This window comes from Poecile atricapillus, chromosome 4 (genome assembly GCF_030490865.1).
Source record: "Poecile atricapillus isolate bPoeAtr1 chromosome 4, bPoeAtr1.hap1, whole genome shotgun sequence".
Classification (NCBI taxonomy): domain Eukaryota; kingdom Metazoa; phylum Chordata; class Aves; order Passeriformes; family Paridae; genus Poecile; species Poecile atricapillus.
The window spans coordinates 18,238,944-18,255,290 of record NC_081252.1 but is presented as its reverse complement, the minus strand read 5'-3'; the positions used below and the strand labels follow the sequence as shown (position 1 = coordinate 18,255,290).

General features: G+C 47.8%; 2 protein-coding genes across 4 annotated transcripts in view; one reads left to right on the top strand and one right to left on the bottom strand.

Annotated features, from left to right (window-relative positions):
• NR3C2 (nuclear receptor subfamily 3 group C member 2) overlaps positions 1 to 13,613 on the bottom strand; it is a 190,416-nt gene extending 176,803 nt beyond the window's left edge. Inside the window, exons 1-2 of one of the 3 annotated variants that reach the window (XM_058839198.1) lie at positions 13,461 to 13,613; positions 6,886 to 8,650 (exon numbers count right to left, since the gene is read on the bottom strand). In XM_058839198.1, coding sequence (XP_058695181.1) covers positions 6,886 to 8,648 — 1,763 coding nt within the window. In that variant the 5' untranslated portion in view covers positions 8,649 to 8,650; positions 13,461 to 13,613. Of the gene's footprint in view, positions 1 to 6,885; positions 8,664 to 13,460 lie in introns of those variants that run through there. The other 2 variants (XM_058839197.1, XM_058839195.1) reach the window with 2 other exon arrangements.
• ARHGAP10 (Rho GTPase activating protein 10) overlaps positions 1 to 16,347 on the top strand; it is a 352,903-nt gene that overhangs the window by 319,609 nt on the left and 16,947 nt on the right. The gene's annotated exons all lie outside the window — the stretch shown is intronic.

Below are 16,347 nucleotides of genomic sequence, written 5' to 3'. Positions count from 1 at the left end.
ACAAGAAAAACACAACCCCAAACAAGGTCACAAAGCCTCCCCTTTAAAGAGACCATTTATTTGAAAATTTTGCCCTGAAAGCAAATCCACCCTCAAGGTACTTGAAAAATCCCAGGCTCCCTGAAGGGAAAGACATGGATGCACAGAACTTCTGTTTCCAAGTCCGAGGGGGGAGCGCCTCCTCCCACGGCAGCCCCGCAGCAGGGAGAGGGAGATGCTGCTGCTCCTCTTGCCTGCAGTGGTACTGGAGCAGGCTACAGTGGGAATTGCTGGCATGGATAAACAGGCACTTCCTGACCTGCGAGCCCTTCCCCTGCAGCCTAAGCCAAAAAAGCGTGCCTTCCTCCAAGGTCAGCCTGACTCCTGCAGCAGCAAACCCAAGGTGGCTCCAGCACCAGGAGAGGGCTGCCGGAGGGTCCCCCAGACGGTGACCTTCCGCTACAGGTTACACAAGAGGGGCAGCGAGCAGTCAAACCATGCCACGGTCTATTTAGGGTGCATTCACACCTGCCCAATAACACTGCAAGAACCTGGTCCACTGCATCCGATGGAAATACTGATGCTTCCTTTTTCCTCTCCACAGATCTCTCGCTCAGAGGAGACTGCAACCCAAGTAATTCATATGCTGAGCACCAGGCACTGTGTAGCAACCAGCTGCATGTGAAAACTGATAAAACTACTAAACTTAGATGAATTTAATACCTGTTTTTCACACACTCTTTTTAGTTTCCTCATTGGACCATTTTTATCACTCTTAGACAGCCATATTTTAAGACACATTTGCCAGAGAACGAGTTACGGTTCTATATTCATCCGTAACTGTGGTATTTTCTGACCTCTGAGATCTTAAATCTCAAATTACAGCACTCCATTGTTCTCCTAGAAGTTTTGGTCAAAACAAGTCCATTATTAACTCTATCTCCTATGACTCTGTTCAATGGCTCAACACATACAATTAAAAAAAACACCTTTTAAAACTATATCCTGAAAATACCAGTGTTGGGATTATGGCTCAACTACGTATTACCTTTTAGCAGAAAGGTGCACTTGGGATATTTCACAGGCTCTGTTCCCTTTCCATCTCTTCAGTTTGTTCTCGTGTCCATATCACATCAAACTGCTCACCAAGTTTCACTGTACTGTTGGCTCTTTAGAGCTCCAGAGTGAACTGGATCAGGAACCCAATCTGGCTCTCACACACAACAAACCAAATCAAAGGGAAAAACCAAAATCAGAGCAGACAAGGCATGGCCCAACAGAGCATTTTCACCACTGCAAATAATACACTGTTCATCTACAAGCGACACCCAACAGCAGCCACTGCTCCAGCCTGGGATCAGCAAAGCACCAATAAGTACCTGGCAATCTGATTGAGCAGGGCAGAGCACTTCACAGCAGGTTGTAGCTCCATTAATGTTAAGTGCTGGTTGAGTAAGGCCAGGTTATTGAACCACAACTTAACAATTTACTCCCTCTGCAGACAACACGAGTACTGCATGAGCACTGAACCTGCTGCAGCAATCCCTGTACATGCTTGCCTGCCTTGTGTGCGGCAACACACATCTCATAAAACAGGACAGGAACATTTTGTATGCAGTAGATACTTTTCTGTCTTCCAGTCCTCATGAAAATGGACTGATCCATACTGCCAGAAAATGCATAACCAGAATTTCTTCTGCTTGTTAAAATCTGTGCATTGAAGGTGACCCCACCTTCCTGTTTTTCAGAAAACCATCCAAACAAGATTATCATAGTGAGACCCTATATCACCAAAAGCAATACAAAAACTAGGCAACAACTATTAGCTACAATCAGAATTAAACATGGCAAACTGGTTTCCAACAGCCAAGTACTGCAAAGTTTAGTGTTATCAACCTGCAATTGAAACATTTTGGAAATACACAGCTTTATTTACCCCTGCACAAAGAAACAGCCAAGCCCTAGATCCTGGCACCCAGCTTGACAACAGAGCTCTTATTTCCCCAGATGGGGAAGATCCACCCATCTCTGGAACACAATTTCCCATTAATGTGGGCTTCTCTGTGCCACAGCACAGGAGGCAATGGATATGTATAATTTTAATGGAAAATAAGGCATTATTTGCATTCACATTTTAAAGGAATATACTTTATACAGACTTTGAACTTCTCAATAAAGAGCAATACAAAAACCCAGCACCCTCACCAAAATAACAACAAAGAAAGCTGTAGAAAGTAAAAGGTTGTTCAATGCATGCTGGTATGCCCAAGGGAACCTTTCATCCTGGGCTGACATATTAATACAGACTTCTAATTTCTTTAGCGAGAAATAAAGAATATGCAGAGGTCTTGTTTGTGTCAAGACTATACCCAAAGCTGCATTAAAAAAAAAAAAAAAAAAAGACACAAAATTATACAAGAACCTACAAAAACAAGCATAACTTCTCAAATTGAAATATGAGAAAAATATAGATTTGAGGCTATGGTCCATGGTATTAGAGAATCATTTCTGAAAAAGGTTTGCACAGTAAATTTTCGGGATGATAAAGGGGAATACAGTCCTGCCAAGCATGGAGAATATTTTAACAGCACAGTCCTTTTCTCATAAAGTCCGTCAGCAAACAGAGGTCAAGGCCATTCATAAATTCTAAAAATAATATTTACCAGACCTTTATCTTTCTGGCAGGTATATTTCTGATAAGTGACTATTCTAGATAATATTTAACATAAAAGTTTATTTACAAAAATACTTGCAATAGCCTGAAATCAGATTTTTAACCAGAATCAATTCAAGCCAGTAAAGGCTACAGGTAAATCAAGATCATGTTGTTGGGTTACTTTCTGGTTTTGGGTTGGGTGGGATGGGTTTTCTGGGGGCTTTTTCAAGTAGGGTCTGAAAAATAAATGCTGACACACGTGAATGGCTCAGGAACAGCCATATTTTAGTCATCCCTAAAATACTATCAAATGTCTGATCAAAAAATTTTTGAAATACGATTATAAATAAACATATGCAATTCATATTAAAACACTAAACTTTCTGATTATCAGCACATCAAACTTCATGAATTCTTCCCACACTGGGTTATACCAGTGGAACTGCCAGGAAGAAACAACAGTAGGAGTATCAGCCCTCTGTTTCCACCACAAGCACTGAGAAAAGCGAGTATGTGTGTGCGTGTGTGTACATACATGAGTTAATATGGAAATTAGAAGAAAAAGGCACATTTGCAGAAGAAGCTTTAGGTAAGAGCTAATGCAGCAAAAAGGTCATCCTCCTCCTTTTACTGTTGTTTTAAGCAACCATGACATTTTCATAGGCCATTTTGAAAATCATGTAATTGGCACGATCATGGGGCTTAGGCTAGCACCCCAATTCCAACCAGCACTGATCACCTTAAAGTGAAATCTGAGCTGTATTCTTCGTGTAGGTTTTCATCAATGACATCACACAATTGCACATACCTTCTTTTTCAAGCCCACTTAACAGCTATTTAGTTTAGAAACCAGTATTTCTTAGAAATGCCATTTGTAGAGAGAGGAATCTATACACACAGACAGACAAGTATGATTCACTCTTTATTAAAAATTACGAATGTAAAATCTTTCAAAAACAAAGACATGTTCTGCATGCATATTAGCAGAAGAAAAATATTTAAAAGGGAATAAGGGAATTTGGTTTTGCTTAAGAGGCTCTCATTCCCCAAACATCACAAGCTGAAATGTTATAAAAAAGGTACTAGCAACTAACTTAAAAAGACCCATAACTGTGCACATCTAATAAAAGTAACTGAAGGAGAAAAAGAGAAATGTTCTAGTTGGAAGTGGGTGATTGGCACAGTCAACAAGGTATCAAGGCATTTTAAATGCCTCAACTATGTTTATTAGACACTACCACCAAGTGTAACTGATTCAAGAAAGGGAACATTCTAATCTGAAAAAAAAATTTCCAGCACTATTCTAGAGATTCATTATCAATATGAAAAATCAAAGTCATCTTCTTTTGGCCACCCACTCCTTTTCACGGTGTATGCTGCGAGTCTGAGGCAGTTCAGAAAGAGTATGACATCAGGGTTCAGAAAATAATGCTGCTAAAACAAGACATATTCCATGCTGGTCATCTACTGGCTTTAGAGAACCATGTAGCCTATTTTTTCCCTTCATCTCACTCTTTGCTTGCAGCCATTTATATCGCAAGCTAAGTACCCCTGAAAAAAACAGACGAAGACTTAGAATACCAGAAACTTTAAAATATTACAAACCTCAAAGGGTTAATCTGCAAAATGTGTGATGCCTGTTATGACTGACACATCAGAAAAGAAACCTGACTGGAAATAGCAAGGATCTGGTTTAGATGTAGAGGACGGAGGTGTGATGCTGCTGTTCTGATGACATGAAGGAAGAGGTATTTTGCAATCCCCACGGCACATGGATATGGGACCGCTGAAACCAACCTTGGGATGTTGGGTCTGGCATGGTTTCAAGCTATGTGTGTTTTATTACAACACCTCAGAGCACCAACTAATTTGAGCATGACTTCCTCTGTTCTAGCTGCAAGACAGCACAGAAACAAAGAGAAAAATAAAGATCAGTCTGAGCTTCAATAGCAAGGCTGAGCTTCTTCTACATGTGTGACATCTTATGTGGAGTCTTTATGCCTTATCTCACCAGCAGACAAATATCACAGCAGGCACCTCTGCACTCAAATCTGCACTGCTAAAATCATCTCTACACGAATTTACCTTGAAAAATTTAAGGGCTTTGCACAGGTCCCTGGCTTCGCTGTTGGCATAGAGCCATCACCAGCCAGATTAAGAGCAACATTTAGTTAAATAATGGGGTTGAGTTCTGAGATTTGAAATGATGACACATGTCCTAATCTGTAGTACAGATCAGGATGCCTGGAGTGTCGCAACCCTGCAGATCTCCATCACCTGAATAGAATTCCACACGTAACAGCTCTGAGCACTAAACATTTCAGGATTTCAATCCTGCAAAGTGGCAGCTACACTCACCTGCACATCCTACAGAGATACCAGCTTAGAGAACAAAGACAGGAAAGTGCACCCAGCCTATGTCATCATCAAATCTGATTACATTTAGAGCTACCATGGACTAACGTCAGATCAGAAGACTCTTCTAAAAGCCTTATGAGAAACTGTCACTCCAAACACAACTACTGAAGGCAACCATGCTCCTTCCTGCATGATTTCCTTGTTTATTGTTCCTGCCCCTGCAGTGGATGACAGCCTTGACTCAGCACAAGCATTCAGTCACACAAGAGCTCTCACAGCTGGCAGGAGCTACCTGTCCAAGCAACAGTGCTCAACCACAAAGGCAGTAAAATATTGGGTCTTTGTATTCAGGCATTCCATCAGTCTTCTGGTGAATTTTTCTCACTATATAAATAATGCAATTTGTGAAAATTTCCTCTGGTAAAATGACTAGAAGACAGTGACTCCATCTTCCTTAATCCAAGAAAGTACATTTAAGCCAAGACTTGATGATAACAAATATCCAGCTGCATGCAAAGTTCAGCATGACAACGGGATACAGCCCTTTCAAGTTGAGTATATTAAAAAGTGGATTTTTTTTGAGACCATATTGGAAATGGCCAAAGAAAAAGTGAAGCATGGCCTACAGAATGATAGAGAGATTGTGGCAGTGCTGGACAGAACTGAGAATAAAATGAAAACAGGTAAATTTTTTTTTTTTCCCTCCTTATAGATAGGCTGATTTCCTTCCTGAAAAGCATCATTATTTTAGATATTATGTTTTTCACTGCAACACTATTTTCAGAAATCTGTAGTATCATACAAATATGGAAAACACTATGCATCCTCCTCACCCCTCTCCAAGAATAAGGCAGATGCTTCATTCATTGAGGGCAGCTGCGTAGCTTGTGATGAGCAAAAAAAAAGCCACTTGGGAAAGGTAAATGCCAACCTGTTAGTGGCTATTTGAGCTTTGGCACAAGAATTTGGTGAGCCTGCTGGGCACATGGGTATGCTATGCAACCATCTGAACTCAGTCATGCTGTCAGAGGCGCTTCAGAACTTGTACAATTGACTCTGAAACTAGATAGGTTTAGGAAAGCAGGCATCCCTTACGAGATACAAGGATACCTGCTTGAAGAAGGATATGCTGCCACAGAACAGCCAAGAAACCCAAATTCAAATGACACTTGCTCATTTCTCTTCCACCAAAAGTGAGGAGATCAGTTTATCCATTTCTCCCTTTCAAATGCATCAAGTTTTAACAGCCCTCCTCCTTCTGGAGGCATTTTTCTATATATATAAACCAAATGTTCCTACAGTTAAAATACAGAAATAATATGTTGCCACAGGCTTGTAGCGTTTAGTTTTTTAAACTTAACCAGTTAAAGTCCAGTGCAAGCACAGAACCATGCTTCTTCACAAAATCAGATTCCTGACAGACACTATCATTTTTTTATCCTCATCTCAACATTTCATCTGAGGTACCACACATCCAAGCACTAGCTAACAAAGAATAACCATTATAGGACACAAGAGAGCAATTTTACTAAGCTCTCATTATGGGAAAAACAACATTTGTAGTAGTAAGAGCTCATAAACATTCTAAAGCTATACCTTCAAACCTAATAACAACAGAATATAATATGTTTTCTTCTTAAATATTAAAGCCAACACTTTGTTTTTATTAAAGGCAGAGTAAAATACAGCAAGATAGCAACAGATTTAATAAAAACTGAAATTCAAACTAAGAATTACACAACAGACTGAGAAATACCACCCTGGACCTTATTTTAATTCACGCCTTGTTTGTTTAATGCATGGGAAGAAAGAAAAAAAAATGAGACAAAAAAAAAAAAAAAAAAAAAAGATAGAAAAAAAAGAAGAAAATAAGTAGCAATTTGCCAGCTCACCTGGACACGTTTTCTGGAATGTACTCTAGAACTGGATACCCATCACTTCTTCTGGATGCCAACTCTGAATGCGACTTCCAGGTCTCCACGAGCGTGCTGACAGCAGGGAAGGAGCTCAAATGCTGAAATGTCTGCTCTCGAGCAACCGGCCGCGACAAGGATATCGTGCCCTGGGCACCGATCCTGTAGTGAAATGACTGTCCACCTGAATTTACACCCACAATGGCAGAGGATGGTATACTGTTTTCTTGGTAATAGCTGCCATCATCAGGTTCCTGCTTAATCCCCACACGTAGGCCTGGATTTGGAAAACCACTACCTTCACAATTTCCATCAAATGAAGAAACAGGTGGTCCTAAAATCCCAGAAAGAGAGTAATAGTCTTTGTCATCCATAAAAGAAAAATATGAGCCATCTGTAAATGGGAAAGGATTTACTGTCTGATTCCCTTTAAAGGAGGCACCAGAACAAGGATGTTTGGCCGACTCTTGCTTCACTGGTACTGAAAAGGGGGAATCGGAGTTTATTTTGCTGCTGCTGTCGCCGATGCAGGCGCTGCCGAAGGACCCATCCGGCTCGGGCTTTATGAACTGAACAAGGTTCATCTGGCTGTTGTTGGAGATGGCGTTCTCCATTTCCTCCATCTTAGGAAATGTGAGTTCTTGAGCACCCTTGTCTTTTGTTTCTGGACTAGAAACAGTATCTTGGCTTCTGCTAGGCCCCACTGGCGTGCCAGAAGGTGGGAACCCTATGGAGTTGTTTACGGGGCTACAGATAGATGATCCCACAGTGCTAACCGCTGGACTAGAACGTGTGGACCTATTATTGGCATTGGAAGGGCTGGCAATGGAGCTCCTGGAGTTCAGGTTTGCAGGACTGGACACAGAGGATCGCATAGTTATATTGTTGGGACTCGAGACAGGCGATTTCACGCTGCAGTGGCTGGGAGGACTGGAAATCGGCGACTTCATGCTACTTATAGGGCTGGAAAGCGGAGAGCCGACATTGCTAACGTGCGCGGGGCTGTGCAACATGGAGCCCCGGCTCTCAACGTTGGGCGAGCGCGACAGAGGGGTGCCCTGCCCGATGGGGCTGTGCATGGCAAAGTTCCCAAAGTTAGCGGTAGTTGAGGACACGGAGTTGACTCCTGCAGGACTACATACTGAGGAGGCCATGTTCTGAGGGCTGCAGCCTGAGGGGCTTTTCTCTTGACACATGATAGGGCTTTTGACAATCGTGTGCATGGCACCGCCGTTCACAGCGCTCCCAGAGTCCGACATCAAAGACCTCAAGGGCCTGCTGGCGCTGTGGAGGGGAGAGGAGCAATGGCCGTTCTCCTTGTAGAGCTTCACCAGTTGCTCCATGTTCTGGTAGATCTTTCCCGGGCTCCCCTGGTTCTGCTGATCATAGTGGTAATCGGCGTCTCGTATCGAATCCATATATAAACCCATGGATTCGGCCACCGTTGCCGACAGCTCCTTGGACTCCGTTTCGGTTTTGATGTCAGAGGGCAGAAGACCAGGCTGGCTGTTGTCTTGCTGCAGGCAGGAGAGTAGCTCAGGTTTTTCTTTGCCGTTTCCTTGAGCGCTGCTGTTAGCGAAAGTGCCGGCGGCGCAGCTTACGTTTACAATCTCCATGTAGTTACTGTCATCAGTCTGCTCTCCAGCACCTATGGAAGAATACTCCACAGACTGAGAAACTTGACCCCACCGTCTCTCCATATCTAAGCCTTCTGGGTAGCTGTGGTATCCTTTTGTCTCCATAACTAGCAAAGACATATATGAAAAAGTAAAATTAATGACAGGACAGTGTGACTTCCTAAGGAAATTTCCTAATTTCCTAAGGAAACAAGGCGTATCCGCTTTCTCTGTCTATCCTCCTCTCTCTCTCTGCCTGCCAGTCCCACTTCCCTGCCCCATCCATCATCTCTAAACCATTTGTCCAATTTCAATCAAAGCAAGGGAAAAGGTCTCATGGATATGACAGCCCTATGGGTTCAGGGAGAAAACAGCTCGGCAGTCAGGAAATACCCAAATTATTGCTCCCAGCCCTGCCCCAAAGGCTTGGCAATGTCAGCACAGCCACCCACCCTCGCTGGCCATGGTCAGCGCCAGCTGTACCAGGGGCTGTCCCTCAGCTAAAAAAGGGAAGGGGGAGTAAGGAAGGAGAGGATCCAGAGAGGTCCTGAAAGGACATGCTGGTGGCAGGCAGGATGCAAACCCTGTGGAAATTGCTCATTACAGCTCTGCTCCTCCGGGGACCGTCCACTCCCATGTTACAGGGACAACAATGCAAAGGAGACTGCTGTTTTAAGGGGGTTTCTCTTCATCATCCTCACCACCCAGTGTAACATGGTTGCTTTAGAAGGAACCAGTTCTGAGGGGCTGGGAGCTGACTCACCCCTTCCCAGCTATACAAACTTCTTCTACAACCTCCCAAGGAGATAGGAAGGTGTGGGGAGAGAAGCAGAACAGAAGACCAGTAGGAAGCATTTCTGCCACAGAGGAAGGGGATCAGACTAGGTGGGAATGCATGGCTATTACACGGATCCATAACTGCCAATTCTGCAAACCTCCATGGCAGCCAGCAAGTAAACCTTGTTCTAAAAGGGACCCTAAAAAAACCCCTCCCATCCCACATGCCGCTTTCTTGAGGCAAGGAGCAAACTGCATGCTCTGGTCTCTGAAAAATAATCTGAAAACCACATATAAGTAACAACAATTCCTAATTTTTTAAGGATTTGGCTCAGAGTATCATTAGAACTGCAGGAACTCAAGTTACAAAATCAATATTATGCAAATTTGTTTTCCTTTCAGAATGTATTCATTTTCCAAGTTTTAAATCAGTGTTCAACCTCTTTACTTAACACTATTTAACGATGCTATTTTGAGCAAAAATATAAAAACAAAAATGAACTGAAATGATTTGAATACCTCTTTGCCCTTACTTAGTTGGAACTATAGCCCAATGCCTACATTTCCCTCAAGCACAAATTTTATTAGAACCTAGAATTATGTGTCTCACATCATCATGTATATCAAATCACATTCCTATAGTCTAAGATTTTCAGACAGAAGTGTCTAATTCTACATAAAGTCACTCCCCGATAATCACCTACCCCTGATTTAAGTGCTGAGCAAGCCTAATTCCTAGAGAAATCAATTGCAGCTGTGAGTGATCTGCATTTCTGAAAACCAGGAAACTTAGTTAAGGCTTAAAATTAGGACTTAAGTTAAAATTAACTCTCAGAAACACCAGCAGAACCACTGCATACCAGGAAATCTCTGTTACAGGCCTAACATTACACCAGTGTTTGAGCTTTGTAGCGACTTGTCCCACAGCAGTAAAATTCAAACTTCATATATCATCAATAGGCAAGCATACTCTAAAACTTCAGTGAATAAAAATCTGGGTCATACAAAGAAAAAGAAATTAGAAAATGCCCTGATCCTGCACTTGCATAGGCTAGTAAATACATCCGAGAGGATCAAAAAGCAGCAGATTATTTGTGGCCTGATATAAGTTCAGTTTAAAACAACAGATATAAATGAGGGAGAATGCAGCAACGAACAAATTTTTTGGGAGTTCTGTTTTTTGTCACCTCCAAGTGCCTCAATAGAGACCAGAACCAAATGAATCATCTCAGGGGTTACTGGTAGCATTAGGATTTGGTTTTGCTCTTTCAGGCAGAACTTATTACAACTTGACTAGCACGTCTATCCACAGAACCCACACTTCACCTACAGCACACACATGCCTTTTTACTAACTTTCACTAAACAAATTTGACTGCAGGCTAAAACATCCACGGACACCCACAACTAAAGCTTAGCAGCATTATAGCGTTATATATCGGAACCAAGATCCTCTCTATCTGACACTTTACAAAGCAAGAGACATTGTGAGCACAGCAGCTTCTCCAGACTTCCTCTCCGTAGAGCTATCAAGACACTGGGACTTGTGTATTTCACCCCAAACATATCAACAAACACAGCCCTCCGCAGCAAAAATCTCTGATCAATCAGGCATGAAACCAGTCTCACAGCAACAGCCAAATAAAAAATCAAATGGTACCTGGTATCCCTGCAACCAAAAGGTCACCTAGATACGGGAATATCTGAAGTAAGCCCAGTTTCACAAAAAAAAAAAAAAAAAAAAAAAAAAAAAAAAATATATATAAACTGGTGGCTCAAGCGGCCACACACTTCTTAATTCTCGGTGTTTGTAAACGAAATTTCCTTGAAGTTTCACTATCTGCCAGCCACCCTACTGACACAAGACTGCACAGGGGAGCTGAGTTTCATGTCTGGGCTGGGGTTTTTCCCCCTTTCTCCAGGGTACGAGGGGCGCGGGCAGCCCCGGCTCGGCCGCCCACGGACCCGAGAGAAGCGGGGTGCGGGCCCCCCCCGTGCCCGCGCCTTAACACCCACGCAGGCAGCGCGCAGGCTGATTTCCCTATTTACCCTACGCCGTGAGGAGCATCACCGCAGCTCCCAGGGAACGGCCACCGCTTTGCACCCCTGTCCCCATGCCCCCCCGCCAGTCTGCTTTCCCGCAGGTGCAGTCAGGGTTGTCACGCGTGGGGGAGCCCAGCAGTGCCCGGGAGCTCGGTCCCTCCCTCCCTTCCCTCCCTCCCAGGAGTCCGCGGGGGAGGGGGGATCCGACAGCCCAAACCCGCTTTCGGCCGAGCCCGCCCCGCCGGTCCCCTCCTGCCGCCCGCCCCCCGAGCGATGCAGAAAAGCGCTTTCTCCCGTGCAAGCGCTGCTCCCCACCCTTCACGGCGGCGAGGGTTCGGGCCCCGCTGCCGACCCCCTCGCCCCGGCTGCCGCCACACCCCGCCAGCCGCACCTCCCGCCGCGGTGCGGGGAGCGGAGCGGTGCCCCCCGGCCCGGCCCCGGTACCTGTTGCGGCGGGGCGCGTCCCCGAGCCCCCGCGGCGCGGAGCGGAGCGCAGGGCGGCGCGGAGCGGCAGGGCGGGCGGCTCGGCTCCCCCGCCTCCCCCGCCTGCCCGCCCGCCCGCCCGAGGCGCGCCGCGCCGCCCGGTGACACGGAGCGGCACCCGGGAGGGGACGGGAAAAGGTGCCAAGTCCTTTAAAAACATGTCACATGCCCACATAAAGTTCAAGTTTACGTCCCGCCCGCCGCCCGCCCCGATTGGCGGCAGCGCCGCGGAGCGCGGCGCGGCCGGGGCCAGGCGGGCGCGCCATTGGCCGCGCCGCGCCGTCAGTCACCCGCCGGGCGACATGACTGATACAAAGTTGCTGCGACACAGCCTGGGAAACGCATCTCCTTAAAGCCGCAGGGACCGCGCGGCCCCCGCGCTCCGCCCGCCCGCCCGCGGGGTCCCCGCACGCCGCCCGGGCACCCCCGGCGGGGCCGGCGGCGCGGCAGCCCCGGGGCCCCGCGCACAGGTGAGGAGCGCGGGGCGCGGCCGCCCCCGCCCGGTGCCCGCGCCGCGCCGGCGGCAGGGCCGGGCATCGCCTCTCCGCCGGCCCGGGGTTTCCGCCTGTCAGCGGCGCATGAATGCGCACCGTGCCGATGCAGCGGTGATTTAAGCAGGGAAATTTTTTTTTAGAATAAAAATAAGTAGGTGGAGGAGGAAAAAAGAAAGGAGAAAAAATGTAGGGGGAAAAAAAAAAAAAAAGGGGGAAAAAAAAAAAAAAAGGAAAAGAAAGGAGTGGAGGAGCGACGCCGGCGGAGCGCAGGAGGGTTCAAGGACTCGTCCTCCGCTCCCCGCCGGGCTGGCTCCGCTCCCCGGCAGCCGCGCATCCCGCCGGGCGCCCCGCCCGCTGCCTACCCACAGCCAGAGGAGCCGCCGGAACGACCCCTGCCCCCGGGGTTGCTGCCACCTCCCATTCCCCAGTGTCCCCCTAGGTGCCTGCGTCCCAGCTGCAGGAATACCCTTTCCTCAGAGAAGCAGAAAAAAAAAAAAAAAAAAAAAGAGAGAGAAGAGAAAAAAGCCGCCGACCAAACTTTCAGGCGATGCGCTCCCAACTCGCTCCCTAAATACCGCCCCCAGCTCCCGGTCAGCGGCCCCTGAGAGCCCCGCTCCCGGCCCCCAGGTGCGCCCACGGCCCGGCAGGGACAGCTCCGCGGCCCCGCAGGGTGACAGCGGTGTCCCCGGGAGCGGGGCGGGGAGCTGAGCCCGCCGGGCAGCGGCAGCGCCGGGCACCGCGCACCTTCTCCCGCAATCGCCCGTGCGCGCCCGCAGGGACCCCGCGTGTGCTGCTGCGGGTTTGTATTCCAGAGTCACGGCGAAAGCGCCAACATCCCCAGGATTTGGGGTGTCACGTGCCCCTCTCGTTTTCCTATTCTGCCAAATATCGACCCACACTCACGGGCCGAGGCGGCGGCTCCCAGCACCCGCGGTGCGACCCGCGGAGGAGCAGCCGCCACCGTCGCCGCGCTTCCCCGCGGGCGCTGGCGAGCAATGGACGTGTCCTTCCCGCGAAGTTTTCACGGATGGGGACGGGACTAGCCGTGACCTGGATACGCCGGCCGGTGTGTCGGACACCCGCCCCGCTGCCCCCCGCGCCGCTGCTCGCCCCGCGCAAAGCTCCGCGCAGAACGCACTCACCTCCCCTACGACATGGTGGCGCGGCGGGGGGAGGAGGCGCGGCCCCCGGCTACTGGCAGCGAACCATCCGGGAGTCCGCACCGCCACCCAGGGTAGAAAAAAAAAAAAAAAAAAAAAAAGAAAAGAAAAAAGTACGCGGAGGAAGCACCGGGAGCGCGGCCGGGCGGCGGGAGGAGCTGCGGCGGCGGCAGGCGGCGGGGTGCCCGCGGCGCGGCTCGGCTCGGCTCGGCTCGGCGGACAGCTCCCACCATGGACGCCTAGGTGGGTGGGTGTTCCCGCGGGTCACACCCTCGCCCGCCGGCGGAGGGGAACGGGGGGGTGGATCCAGCACCGGTGGGGGAGGAAGGGGGATTTTGGGGGTGAGGCGGGGGGAAGAGAAGAGGGGGCGGAGAGGGAGGGAGAGAGACACCCTCCAAAAAAAAAAAAAAAAAAAAATCCAAAATCAAAAAACAAACCCGAAAAAATAAAAAATTAAACTTATGTCATTCCAGGTAAAACTCCCATCTGCGCCACCAAGGAAGAGGAGGGAGGAGAGTGGCGAGGGTGTAAACTTTTTCCTCCCCCCCCGCCCCCTCCGGTGCCGCCCGGCCCCTCGCAGCGCCCGGCGGCCGCGGCGCCCCCGCCGCCCCCTCCCGCGCCGCCCGGCCCGGCGGCTCCCGGCGCCGCGGGGTTTCTCACGCACGGAGCCCGCCGCCGCCGCCGCCGCCGCCGCCGCCGCGGTTCCTGGTTCGCGGAGCCGCCGGAGGAAGGGAAGGAGGGCGGGCGGCGGGGGAGGAGGAGTGTCTCCCCGTGCCCTTCCCCAGGCGGAGCGTCTCTCCCGGCCCTGGCGGCGGCGGCGGCGGCGGAACACCCCTCCCCTCCCCGTTCCGACCGCCCCGCTCGGCCCCCGGGCGGGCTGCGGGGAGCGGAGCGCCCCTGGACGGGATTGCGGGAGGAGGCTCCGCTCCCCCTCTACTCCGTCCCCCGCCGGGCCTGCGCCTTCCATCCCCCCGTCTCCGCCGCTGCCAGGCGGGGGGAGCCGGTCCCCGCTGCCCCCCGGCGTGCCCTTGCGTCCCGGGATACGGGCAAGGAGCGGGAGCATCCGCGCCGCACTCGCGGGGCTGCGGTGGGGCAAACCCGCCCCCGTTCCAGACATTAACAGAAAAATCGCTGCTAGCTGCGATGCTGGTTTTAAAGTAGTATTTCACTTGTGGCTAAGGTCTTTGAGAACTGATTATGTTTGAGTTCGGGGCATTAAATGTCTCTTCATTTAAACATCTTAAGGGAAAAAAAAAAAAAAATAGGCATTAGAGGAAGGAAAAACTTAGCCCCATTTTAATAGCCTTGGTGCAAGTCTTTAAACGTGGGAAAGGGCCGCTCGCCGGGAATTCTACCTGTGCCGAGGTCTGTAGGATCGGGGCCTTGGAAAAGGCGGTATTTTATCAGCTGTTGTTTGCATCCGTCAAAGTTTGTGGGTAACTTGATAAATGTTAAACAGGGAAGCAGAAAGTGCTGGTGAGGCCAGACTGGGAGATAACAGCACATTCAATAGCCTAATTTCACAATTAGTTTACTGTATTATTGGAAGCAAATCATATTTCACTGTGCCTACACTAGTGCTCTATTTTTAGCCATAATCTAGCTAAAAAGGAGGAACCTACTGAGATGTATTATAACATCAAATGTGAACAATTCTGTTCTCTCTCTTTTTACTCATTTCGTGTCATACATCTGGTTTGGAATACAGCTCATTTATTAATTGAACAGAACTACTGCCGATGGGCTGGAGGCTGCAATTCCTAGGCAGAGGAAAGTTCCACGCAACTCTGCAAGAAACCCGGCAAGTCACAGCCATGCAAAAAGCATCCAAGCACACTGTCTGCTCTCCCAATAATTGGTATAGCCAGAACAACTATTTCTTATTAATTTAGAATTGCAGTTATTATTAATATAAATATATTATATAAATATAATATAAAAAATTCTTATTAATTTAGAATTTGTCTCTTCGATTGCACTTTTTTTGGTTTACTTTTTTGACTTTTTTTAATTTTTTTAAAATTTTTTTTTATTACAGCAAAGTTGTAAATGAAAAAGGCATTTGAAATGCTTGGACATAGCCTCAGTCTTCGTGTTGCATCATTTTTTTTATTGTATTTTTAAGAACAAAAAGGAAACAGAAAATAAAATTGAGGGAATATGCCAATCTACTGCCTTAGTACCAAACATTTGGTCCCCTCCCTTTCCCCTGTGATACAGGCAGAGATGGCTGCTGGAAGAGTAATGCACCTTTCACAGTACATGCAAGATGCTCACAGATTTTCCACAAATTCAGTAGAAACCTCATTTGTTTTCTGCTTGTGGTTCACAGGAGCACTTAGCTTTTTAGTGGTTGACACTATATCTATTTTTAGCAGCATTTTAACAGCTGTCACTAACAAATACGATCCCATCTTGAACGAGGAGGGGAGTTTATCTGTTTTATTTAAAAAAATCAGACTGCGTAATTGTCAGATTACAAAATGCAATTTGGATCTTTATCTGTGAAGAGAAAAGGCTATCTTTTCTCATTATGCCAATTCCATGGGGGGGGAAAAAGGGGGGGATGTGTAGTGGGCTTGATAAAGTAATGAAAGGGCTTTGCAAGGTTTGGAAATAATGTTATTCAAAGGCATACAAATGTATATATAGCACATTTCAGATTCGGTTAAAAGTGGTCCTGTTTTGCTGCCTTCTGCAGCTGTGTTGCGATGGGGGAAGCCGCAAAGAGTCGAGTCATAGTTTTCCAAGTAGGTCAAGAGGAGCAGTGCGGACACCTCCAATGAGCGATTCTCTTCTCTCATATTAGATTTTATACGAGGTTAACTCATGTCAGACACATGACACTGAAAGCAGCAGACAGACAAGT